We start from the raw sequence: 11828 nt of genomic DNA on the forward strand, positions 1-11828 counted from the left end.
ACAGTGTGCTTCAAGCACACACATGGAAAGCCTTTTGTAGACATGTCAAATCTATCAGGCCCGTTTTCAGCCATTTTCTTGTAGTGCCAAGGCTTCCATTCAAAGCGTTAAAGGGTCTGTATGGGGCATATGACAAGTGTTTCTCCATTCATACTTCAGTTATTTCTTCTAACACACCTTTGCCCAGTCGTTTCTGACGACCAACGGCGCGGTTATGAGGGAGAAGCGCTTAAAGAAACAAAGGCTCATCCATTCGCTTCAAATTTGCAAAAGGGGGAGAGTCGTTGGTAGGGCTCTGTAAAGTTTTCGCTGTGCCATACATTCCCTTAATCCAAATATTAACGAAAATGTTTGGAGAGAAAACACAAGTGAGCTGCAGTCGCTGAAGCACAGAAACAGACTGCGCAGTTGAGTCTAAACGGTTCTCATATGACGTTTAAGGCCAGCCCTCCGCTGTGCAATCAAATCAGTCCGAGGATATCTCCGGTTGAGTATCAGTACGTTCGTGTTAGAAAAGTTGAAAGGAAAGTCGCTAAAATGGCAGAAGAGGCTCCAGCACCCGCCGTCGCCGCAGCGCCGGCTAAAGCGCCTAAGAAGAAGGCGGCATCCAAGCCCAGAAAAGCGGGACCCAGCGTTGGCGAACTCATTGTTAAAGCTGTGTCCGCGTCCAAGGAAAGAAGCGGGGTTTCCCTCGCCGCTCTCAAGAAAGCCTTAGCTGCCGGTGGCTACGACGTGGAGAAGAACAACTCTCGTGTCAAGATTGCAGTCAAAAGCTTGGTAACTAAAGGCACCCTTGTCCAGACCAAAGGAACCGGCGCTTCTGGTTCCTTCAAGTTGAACAAGAAGGCGGAGGCCACCAAGAAGAAGCCTGCCAAGAAAGCAGCACCGAAAGCCAAGAAACCGGCAGCTAAGAAGCCCGCCGCCGCCAAGAAGCCTAAGAAGGCAGCGGCAAAGAAGCCAGCTGCGGCTAAGAAGTCCCCCAAGAAGGCAAAGAAGCCCGCTGCCGCTGCTAAGAAAGCCGCCAAGAGCCCCAAAAAGGCCAAGAAGCCCGCAGCGCCCAAGAAGGCCACCAAGAGCCCCAAGAAAGCCAAGGCAGCCAAGCCTAAAGCTGCTAAGCCCAAGGCAGCCAAGCCTAAAGCAGCTAAGCCCAAGGCAAAGAAGGCAGCCCCCAAAAAGAAGTAAAGAAATAAACCCTAAACTCGAGGACTTACCCAATCCAACGGCTCTTTTAAGAGCCACCCACTTCTCTTTTATGAAGGACGGTATTCCATGTGAGCATGTGTTGTAATATCATCACCAGTTCATAAAAAAATCACTAGATCTATAGGATTACAGTTAGCAGGTTCACATCTATACCGTGCATTCGAGGCCCCCGTGACTTTTTCAGACACTGACATGTTGAGAAGAACTTACGTATTTTTGGTCTTAAGTTAGACGTCACACTAGTGCATAAGCGACAACTGATCCATTAACAACTGTCGTTATATAAGAGACAAATGATAGAACATCGCGAGAGAAAGAAAAAATGATTCATCACGCTATAAGATACATTTTATCGGATGGTATACTTTCACCTTCGATATCAGAGTCTCATTTTTCATAAGTTTCTGATGTATAAGATGCTCTTTGGGTGTATAAGTTAAGTCTCCGTGATTGCACACACACACTGTGAACATCGAGCAGTGAATTTGTCTCTGCATGTAACCCATAAATACATATTTGTAAAGAATAAAAACATTGTCTAACTTCACTTACAGATTTGGTTTGCTCTTTAGCTAGAGCATGCACTTTCGCAATATTTTTTGGAACGAAAGTGAGGGGTGGAGTGGGTTGGCTTTGCTTGTGACTCCAGTGCGATGATTGGTTTACATCACAGCAAGACACTGGCCAATCCAGAGACGGCAGCAAATGCCATAAATAAGGGCCTCCACATTACAGTGGGGTATTTCGATTTGCTTTTGAGAAAGCCTGCGAGAACGTAAACATGAGCGGAAGAGGCAAAACCGGTGGCAAAGCCAGGGCCAAGGCTAAGACCAGGTCGTCCAGGGCTGGACTCCAGTTCCCTGTCGGTCGTGTGCACAGGCTTCTGCGCAAAGGCAACTACGCCGAGCGTGTTGGCGCAGGTGCTCCTGTCTACCTCGCCGCCGTGCTCGAGTATCTGACCGCTGAGATCTTGGAGTTGGCTGGTAACGCTGCCCGCGACAACAAGAAGACCCGTATCATCCCCCGTCACCTGCAGCTGGCCGTCCGCAACGACGAGGAGTTGAACAAACTGCTCGGCGGAGTCACCATCGCTCAAGGTGGCGTGCTGCCCAACATCCAGGCAGTGCTGTTGCCCAAGAAGACCGACAAGCCGGCCAAGGCCAAGTAAAGTCTCCAGCTGTGACCTGCTCTTCACATACCCAAAGGCTCTTTTAAGAGCCACCCAACTACTCCATAAAAAGAGCTAAATGACTGATTTGGTATTGCTGTCTCACATCAGACTTAGTTGCGTTACACTACACTTGGAGTTAACTGGTGATCACACAATTATTCCCCCAAAGCAACGAATATTTCTATAACGCCTAAAAGACACCAGTATAAGTAGATCAAATGTAAGATCTACCGTAACCTGTGGATTATGCTGCGTTTTGCTATATATAGACTGGCTTTGGACACACTCGCCTTGAGTTTGTTTCCCCCGACAGACTGATTGCTGTATTCACATCCGATATACGCAAGTCATTCTGTTTTGAAATCGAAAGAATTATTCTGATTTCTTTAAGAAATTCTCGTGTACGTTTGTATTAAACCCGAGGGATGACACGCAGTGTGTAATGAACTTCTCACGGCTTTCCAATACAGGGTCATTCTTATGTCGTTACAGTCTCCCTCATAACCGTATCCTTAACTTCAGATGTAAAGTCTCTAATCCGTAAATTATGATACAAAGTATTAACTTTTAATGTTTCCGCTTCTGTCACAAACTGTGCTGCGTTTGTATCAGGGTAGCACGGACACATTCACGTAAACATGTTTCTTCAAATCTTGACCGTTAAGACCAAAAAGGGGGGAAATGTGTACACATTTGTTTGTTTCCTTGTTTTAACGTTAATTCCACAATAATGCGTGAATAATACATTAATAGGTTCGCAACTCCACATACAAGCAGAAATTAGAAGTTGTGGCGGGCGCCACAAAGCAGGGGCGGGTCTGCACAGTTTGAATTTCAGGCGGCAAGCAAAAGCAGAGAGCACGAGCAGGTCTTGCATGTGCCCCGAACTGATTCTCGTCCAATCAGAGCACAAAGCACTGCGCTGTCCAATCAGAGTAGGCAGCCTCAAAGCTTTATAATGCCTTGATAGACGGTAGCCTTGCACACTTTTGCTGTTAGTCAAAGCAGATTGACTGGAAGCATGGCAAGAACCAAGCAGACCGCCCGCAAATCCACCGGTGGTAAAGCCCCCAGGAAGCAGCTGGCCACCAAGGCTGCTCGCAAAAGCGCCCCTGCCACCGGTGGCGTCAAGAAGCCTCATCGTTACAGGCCCGGCACCGTGGCTCTCCGAGAGATCCGCCGTTATCAGAAGTCCACCGAGCTGCTCATCCGTAAGCTGCCCTTCCAGCGTCTGGTGAGGGAAATCGCTCAGGATTTCAAGACCGACCTGCGCTTCCAGAGCTCCGCCGTCATGGCTTTGCAGGAGGCCAGCGAGGCTTACCTGGTGGGGCTGTTCGAGGACACCAACCTGTGCGCCATCCACGCCAAGAGAGTCACCATCATGCCCAAGGACATCCAGCTGGCCCGCCGTATTCGTGGCGAGCGTGCTTAAATTGACGTCTTACCTACGCCGAACCCAAAAGGCTCTTTTAAGAGCCACCTAAATCGATTTGTAAAAGACTCAATATTCTTAATGGTACTGGGCTTAAAGTAGCTTTCGGCCCACTGCACCCGAAGAAACCTTTTTGTTCAGATAGGTCTGTACGCTGCAGAGATTTAGTGACCCTTGCCAGTGTTCTGTGAAAGGAGATATGGATGATAAGATGACGGTCAACGTGTTTTATTAACAACCAATTTAGAATCTGTAGGCATCTTTATATTTTTATCTATTTACTCTTTGGCCGAGTGTAGTTATAAACTGATACCGTTTGTGAAAGGCCTAGTTAAATGCGCTTCAATTTTTCCCCGCTATTTGTCCCTCATTCCGTGTTCAAATTAAACTGACAAATGCGAGCTCAAGTCAGCCATTCCTTTGCTGCATGAAATATTCCAGTAAAGCAACTCATTTTTACGCTAAATTATTCAAACTGGTTTATTCCTGTCCACATCTATATGTGCCTGATTTTGTTATCAAACCAAAAGTCTTTGTCTCCATCTAGAGGATGAATAGTGATTATTTATTTTTATTTCATTTATTTTTAAGGAAGGGGTGTTGATATTGTTCCAAATATCCCTGACTGATATCACTCGTTGTTGCCTAGCTGTATTACATTTAAGCAATGTTTTTATTTTGCAAAATGCAGTTTTGAAAGCAGCAGAAAATATAACCATCTGGCAAATAACTGTGAAACTGCAACTGCTGATGCATTTACAGTTTGTTCAGTGAACTTTTGACCTGAAGGTTTTTATTCTCATCTGTGACATCCTGTTTAGGCCCACTTTAATCAATTTGGTGTGACGGCCTTAAGCTGCACACACAAATGGCATAAAAGTTTTTATTATTATTAGACAGTGCTCTTGTGCAAGAGAAGTGTCAAACAGAAATATTGCAGAAAGACTACGTGTACCGTTTCTATACATTTGTGGTACTGGATATTTTCACTGGCATCCCATTAAAATACAAAACTATGGGCTTCAAGTCCGTAGCGTTCTTATTCACACAGAAGCATTTTAACAATCATCTTCTCCTCTACCCTAAACTCTGGCATTGCTTATTCTGGGCACTTTGCTGCAGTTTTTGAATAAATGGAAAAAATTCTCCAGCAGAGAACTTTTTTAGTATCAACGGCTCTCTCGTTCCACCGAGTGAGAGGTTGGTTAGAACCTGTAGATAATAGAGATTTTTCAAGATGGCATAGGCCTACACTATGACTACGTGACAACATAAGACTGAACGTAAACTTGCCGTCTACATTAAGATTTTCCAAAGCGATATGATGTTTTGCGTTTAACGGTTTCATGTAGTTTTAATGTGTTCTTGCTATCAGACACGATTCGTCCTCTGCATCATCAGTAAGTAAACCTGCGTGTTCTTTCCAACCTTTTGAAAACACACGCAGGCCAGAATGTTTATTGGACGCCCAGCAACGCAGTAGGCTATATGGTGGATTCAGACTCGTTCCTTTAAAACGTAAAACAACATCTGTAAGGTAACATCTATAAGGTCCAATACCTGAATTTCAAAGGGTTTTTTTGTTTTCTTTGGCTTGTGCTTTGAGGGGAACACACACCAACAAACTGACAAACTTAGCCACAGCGCACACTCATGACAGCGTGTCCAAATCATGATTTTTAGATTTTACCGAAGTCACTGACATAGGATAAAATATCTGGAGGTGTTAAACGGAGCCAGTCTTTGATGACAAAGTGAAAACAACCACCGAGGAATGACAAGATTTTCTGGAATTCATCATAATCTTGGTATCTGTTATTTGTTTACTTACAGGCCAACAACTGTAAGTAAGGTACACACTTCTGCATACTATTTACAGATGCAGATGTTAAATAACCACTGTTTTATTCGTATAATTACTCAGACACAACTGCGAAGTTGTAACAGGTTTGCTCACTTGTGTAAATGCACACATTTTGACAACAGTGATGTTCAAAGCAAGCATTTCTATGTTCTTCTGTAGCCTAATTAATTTAATTCCCACATAGACCAATTCAATGGATAACATTTAACATGTTTTAAAGTATATTGAGCGAATATTAAAAACACAAACCAAATTATTATTATTATTATTGTTGTTGTTGTTGTTGTTTATTAGAAGTTCCTGAGATCTAATGAATGTCTTCTGAAGCTTCGGCCAGTGTTCAGAGGCTCCAGAGCTGCTCTGTAAGTCAAAAGTGTTCCCTATACAGCTGGGAAATGTAGTTTTCTCCCCCTAAAATAAGAATTACATGACATTAATTCTTTTAAGCCAGTGCCCAGGCTAATTTTATTGGCTCTGAATCTGATACCAATAATTGCAGAACAAAAAAGATTACCAGTGTTTCTACTGACATTATTTGTATTGCTGCATTCGCTTGAATATTAGTTTTAAGAAAGAAAACAAAAACAATAACAGAAAAACAAAAAACAGTGCATTATTTCCATTATAATGAATAGACAAAATGTTCGATTTTGTGTCTTGAGTTAATGGGATAAAATATTGAAAATATAGTAAGCTATGTGAATGGATGACCCAAACCTCGCATGGAAAATAATTGCACTGAATGAACTCTGTTTAGATTTTAAGAGTAAAATCAATAAATGGTGTACAACTTTAAATCTTTCTCCTTCAGTTGTCACTGAGCATTCAGTTATATTCCTGTCATCATTACACAGTCCACACTCAACTACTGCAATCCAGAACAAATTACTGGATGATGACACTGACCCTTTATTGTCATTTTAGCCTCAATGAGTGTGACCTTACAGAGAAATGCGGTTCAACTTTGGACCTGAGAGTACTGGACCTGAGTAACAACGATCTGTGGGATTCAGGACTGAAGCTGCTCTCTGATGGACTGGGGAATCCACACTGTAAACTGGAGACACTAAAGTGAGTTCATACCTGGCTTGTTCTATAGTGAAACAATACTGATGAAAGAATACTGATATCACACTCTGTATCTTACTAGGTTGGGTGACTGCTGTATAAGAGGATGGTTGTGCTGTCCTTGCTTCAGCTCTCAGATTAAACCCCTCTCACCTTGGAGAGCTGAATCTAAGTGAGAATAAACCAGAAGACTCAGGAGTGAAGCAGCTCTCTGCTCTATTGGGATATCCACAATGTAAACTGGAGAAACTGAAGTGAGTTAAATTAACCAAGTATGATGTAGTGTGCTGCAGACCACTGAACAGCAATTTATTTTTAAAGACTGCCATCACTGCAATGACATCTCCTATGATCTTTTCATTCTTTTCTGTTCACTATTACGAGTTTAAGAATCAAATTTCATTATTCGCTCATACCCTTTTTGTTGAGCTGTGAGCATTCCTAGTAAAGCAGCCCCTGTGCTTTGGATATGTGTAAATAAATGAACAAAGAAATGAAATGAAATGAAATGAAATATAATGAAATATATAGCTGATATTGCCTTTCGTATGTGACTTCTGCCTGTTTTTTAGACCCAGTATTTTGCCTGTTGGATTTTGCTTCTTCTGCCTGTCTGCCTTGTTCTGTACCTGTTTTTGAACCTTCTGCCTGTTCTGTGGATTTTTCCCTTGCTTGCCGTTTGGATTGTTGGCCTGCCTCTGACTGCTTTTTCTGGTTTGACCTCTGCTTGTATTTTGGATTTGTCAAGTGCATTGAAAGACTTTTGTGTGCTGTGATAAACCTCTAAAGATTGTTCATCTTCTGGTCTGCAGCTGAGTCTAAAGTTTATCCTGACAGATCTGCAAGTTTGAGAAAGTCTCTTCAGTCAGACTGTTCTAAATTCTGACACTTCATCCTGTGTTTTTTCCCGTGTGTCCTGTGCCATGCTACTGTACATTTGAATAAACTGGGTTAAATGCACTTGCATCCAGTCTTACCTCCAGTTTGTTACAGATGCCACAACTCACCATCAAGTGGCTAAAATGTAAGGTCCATTTTTGCTGTTTAAAAACTGTTGAGCAGATGTCTTCTGGTGAACTGTTATCCGTGCTTGTTTGTAAAGATGAGCTGTACTGTTCTAATGCTTGTGAACAAAGTACTGCTGTTTCAGTCATGTCAAAACACCTCTTTGTTTTAAGGGCAAAATCTTGCTCAGGGTAGAATATAAATGCAAGAACTTTACTGATGCTAAAGAAGTCAAGACACAGCTAATTCAAGCCTAGCTGTAGGCCTGATCTGCAGGTCAAACAAACCTTCCCACTTTGATCTTTCTATGTGTCTGTGTATTGAGAGGAATGTCTGTCTGCTGTGCTTGTCTTCTTTGGGTGTGGCTTTAAAAAAAAAACGAAAAAAAAAAAAAAAAACATGTTTTGCTTGAACGTAGTGATGCTCACACATCAGGAAGTGATCTTTTCATCTTTCATGCCTCACTCAGATATTTATGTGGTGGGTAGTAACATAAAATGGACACATATAAACATGTGTCCACACGTACATGGTACACACACACACACACACACATATACCCCTCTGTTATCATTACAGTTATTGGGCGGCAATTGGAGGAGAGTTTTCTTTATATTGCAATACGTGGGCTAATAAATATTTCAGTAATTCTGAGTTTAAACATTGAACAGACACTCCCCATGTCCACATCTCTCTCTCTCTCTCTCTCTCTCTCTCTCTCTCTTTCACTCACTTTCTCTGCCCCCCCCCCCTTTCTTTGTTATGACTTAAGACTCTCTGTATTCAGGACCATTGTGCACCAAAGCAAAAACCACTTGTTTTAACACCTAACAGAGACCAGGCTTTACATTTTGACCATACTATCTGGTCCAATGTTGATAACAGTCAACAATCTTAGATTACTGAATGTGGTGGTCCAACTGGAACTTAGTAAGCTAGAAGTATTGAATTTGAAGACTATTATTGTATTTGCTACGCTTATGCTATTACTTACTATATGTTAAGGCTAATGAAGAGTTTTTTGAAGGTTGAAGGTTTTGCAGGATGTCATGAAGGTTTCCCTCCCCATGTTTGTGTGTACAGAAAGCAAAAATTCAAAGTTGAATTAATGTAATGATCACCTGACACCTAATTTGACTTGATAGCCTGCTTTTATTACCAGAATTATTTAAAATATTGCAATAGTCAAACCTCTCCCTTTTTGTCTTTGCATCTGAATTTTTCAGATGACCACTAATTAGTTGTAATCAATCAGTAAGACCACACAGGAACACAAAACATATCTGTGCTTCAATTACTTTAAAACTCTATTGTTCAGTGGCACTAGCTGGTCGTCACACACACCTGTATCCATAGCGGCCGCTGCAAAAACTGCCTCAGAACTTTCCCTGTCTAACTCAGGTTCATCTGTTTGTTAAAACATGCATAAAACAGACATTCATCATTTGGACTGTCTGACATGAGAATCAAATATTGTTTTATTCACCAAATTTGTGATGGAATAGTCCAACCTTGACAGAGGCAAATACATACATGGTGTATTATGCAACATACTTGCCATTCATTCTATTTCTTGTAATGCAACAATAAATAACTTGGATGAAGTAGTCCAACCTGATCATATGAATGATGTATTGTGCTCTAATTTACTTCACGGTCACACACAGTAACATTCAGTAGTGCACCTCTAATTGGATCTGTGCTGGTTCCTGCTCCCTCCTCCTCCATCCTTCCCCTTTCTTCTTCAGAGCCATGGTCACCTGTTTGTTTAGACTGTAGAGTAAGTATTTAACAAATACATTTTTATTGCTGGGCTGCCTATCAAATAACATTTGCCTTATAGGCTATAATGCAAAAAAAAAAAAAAAGAATTGATGAGTAGTCTAGAAGAAAATGATCAAATTTACATGTTTATTTTACCCATTTACAGTCGAAGTTGATGACCATTTTTATAACACTTTAGAGAAATTTAGCGTAAACGACTCGTAAACTAACCTAAACGCTTGTACTCTGAGTCCGACTAAACCTTGGAAATGGTCAAACCTGCAGCAGGACTCTAGTATTGAAACCCCAAGATTAACAAAAACATTGTGTTCTTTAGTTAGTTCATTTAGCTAGTTCACCAGTTGTGTCGATGTAGCTTGGATGCCCTATTGAATATCTGTATATAGGGGGACAAAATCGCTTGAGACTTAAAAACGCATTGTTTAGCATTTATAATTTGCACAAGTGCTTTCAGTACATATTATATTATTTAAATTGCACTGATAGCTTAAACTTTATCACCTTAAAAATATCACATACAGTGTGATGCAATATGGTGGCTTCATTTGGCCAAAATCAGTGCAGGAACAGTGGGAGAAATTCCTCCACTTATTACACGTATTGTTTTTTTCTGTTTGTTTGTTTTTTATAGTACAGAAGCTTTTTTTTGTTTGTTTGGTTTTTTTTTTTTAAGGAGGACTAATATCCCCTTGACTCTATTTACCATTGTTACGTCCCAGGTGTGATATGGCCTCCTGAGGTATGGGACGCACATAAAAGGATTCCAACACCAGTGCTGGTTTTGGCGCTGCAACTACAAGGAAAAAAAAAAAAAAAAACACAGATACAGGAGCAATGTACAAGAACATATTATATGTATGCTATATTTTGTATGTACAAAACTAATTTTACAAACATATACAAAATACTTACAACAAAGAGTATACAAGGGAAAGAGGAAGAGAGAACAACACATGGTGCCGAAGGAATGAACTGAGCAAAACAGAACAACTCTGACACCCCCCCCCCCCCCCCCCGCGCCCCCCCCCGCCTATGCGGCTGTTCAGGTACAATGCAACTGTTTAGGTATGTGAAACAATGCGGCTGTTTAGGTACTTATGTGAAAAAATGAGGAGGAAGACTGAATGAGATATGGCTGATTATGATATGTAGCATGTCATACTGTTTTGAGAACAGATGCTATTTCTCTGAAATCACATGACTAACATTTCATGGGGAGGAGCTGTCCATCTGTGAACTTGAGATGAACTTGATCATATAAGGTGAACTTGAAGCTCTACATATACTGTGAGATGCATCAGTTGAACATTTGTTATTGGCTATTTACAGACTTTCTCTCTCTTTTTTTTTAAGTTAGACTGCTTAACTGTGAAACATAGTCTGATCTTTATGATCTGCAATATGTCATACAGTATTTGGGAAAAAATGCTGATTCTGAAAATGTAAATAAGAAGGTAAATATGTAATGCACTCTGTGCAACATATTATTACAAAAAAAGTTCAGTAAATACATATTTTGAATCAACTGATGGTAGCTGATTGAAACAAAGAGCAAAATCATTGCATGTGTTGGTCAGCTGAGTTACTTTAGATTAACTGTAATTTCTGGTGTTTGTGTAATATCGTGTGTATATGAATTAAGTTGTAAGAATGCATGTTGTACAACCACAGACAAAATGTGGTATTTGGATGTTCTGACTGTGCCGGCAGAATTCTAATTCCATCATGGCAAGTGTGTCTACCCGATGACTCATGCTTTTAACTGCTCACGGTACGGATGCGTCCCGCCCAAAGCACACATACACACCTGTTAATGATATTGGTGAATAAGGACGAAATTTGACAGAAACTGGTTTGTTGAGACAAAATAAATACTATTTCCCTTAATAAGCTTCTGATCAAGCCTCCTTTTTTTGAGTTCTTGAAAGAGATACATTGCTGTATCTCCAGTATTCTTTACACTAGAAACTTCAAATTGTGTGATCTATTTGACTCCATTTTTTAACGTTTCTTACAATTACACGTCTTATTTCTGCTGTTCAAGCCATTGAACCAGTTCTACGTCCAGCATTGCCTCCAACGTCTGCCATTCTGCTTGGACCCCAATGATCGCTGCTTGTGGCCATATTTTTTATTGTTGTTGTTTTGACACTTCAGCTCATTTGCAAATGTCATAACTGGTAAATTTAAGCCGTTTCAATCTAATCCAAATCTAAAAATACCAAGACTGATCATGCAGTTTTGTGCAACCTGTTTTCTACTCTTTAAAAGAATCCATGCATTACTTATTTTCATATCTT

At 40.9% G+C, this 11828-nt stretch overlaps 2 protein-coding genes across 2 annotated transcripts; both read left to right on the plus strand.

Moving 5' to 3' along the window:
* The first annotated feature begins 537 nt into the window (after positions 1-537).
* On the plus strand, positions 538-1182 carry LOC115820152 (histone H1-like). The gene has a single exon (XM_030783635.1). It carries the CDS (start codon positions 538-540, stop codon positions 1180-1182), a length of 645 nt encoding a protein of 214 aa, XP_030639495.1.
* A 796-nt stretch (positions 1183-1978) lies between these two features.
* Positions 1979-2371, plus strand: LOC115820203 (histone H2A-like). Its single transcript, XM_030783689.1, has one exon. The coding sequence runs from the start codon at positions 1985-1987 to the stop codon at positions 2369-2371; it is 387 nt and encodes a 128-aa protein (XP_030639549.1). The 5' UTR covers positions 1979-1984.
* Positions 2372-11828: the final 9457 nt, after the last annotated feature.

Source organism: Chanos chanos, chromosome 9 (genome assembly GCF_902362185.1).
Source record: "Chanos chanos chromosome 9, fChaCha1.1, whole genome shotgun sequence".
In the NCBI taxonomy this organism is placed as follows: Eukaryota; Metazoa; Chordata; class Actinopteri; order Gonorynchiformes; family Chanidae; genus Chanos; species Chanos chanos.

What these genes read in the sequence shown, in the direction of transcription:
- LOC115820203 (XM_030783689.1), top strand. Translation starts at nt 1,985, where the DNA reads ATGAGCGGAAGAGGCAAAACCGGTGGCAAAGCCAGGGCCAAGGCTAAG.
- LOC115820152 (XM_030783635.1), top strand. Translation starts at nt 538, where the DNA reads ATGGCAGAAGAGGCTCCAGCACCCGCCGTCGCCGCAGCGCCGGCTAAA.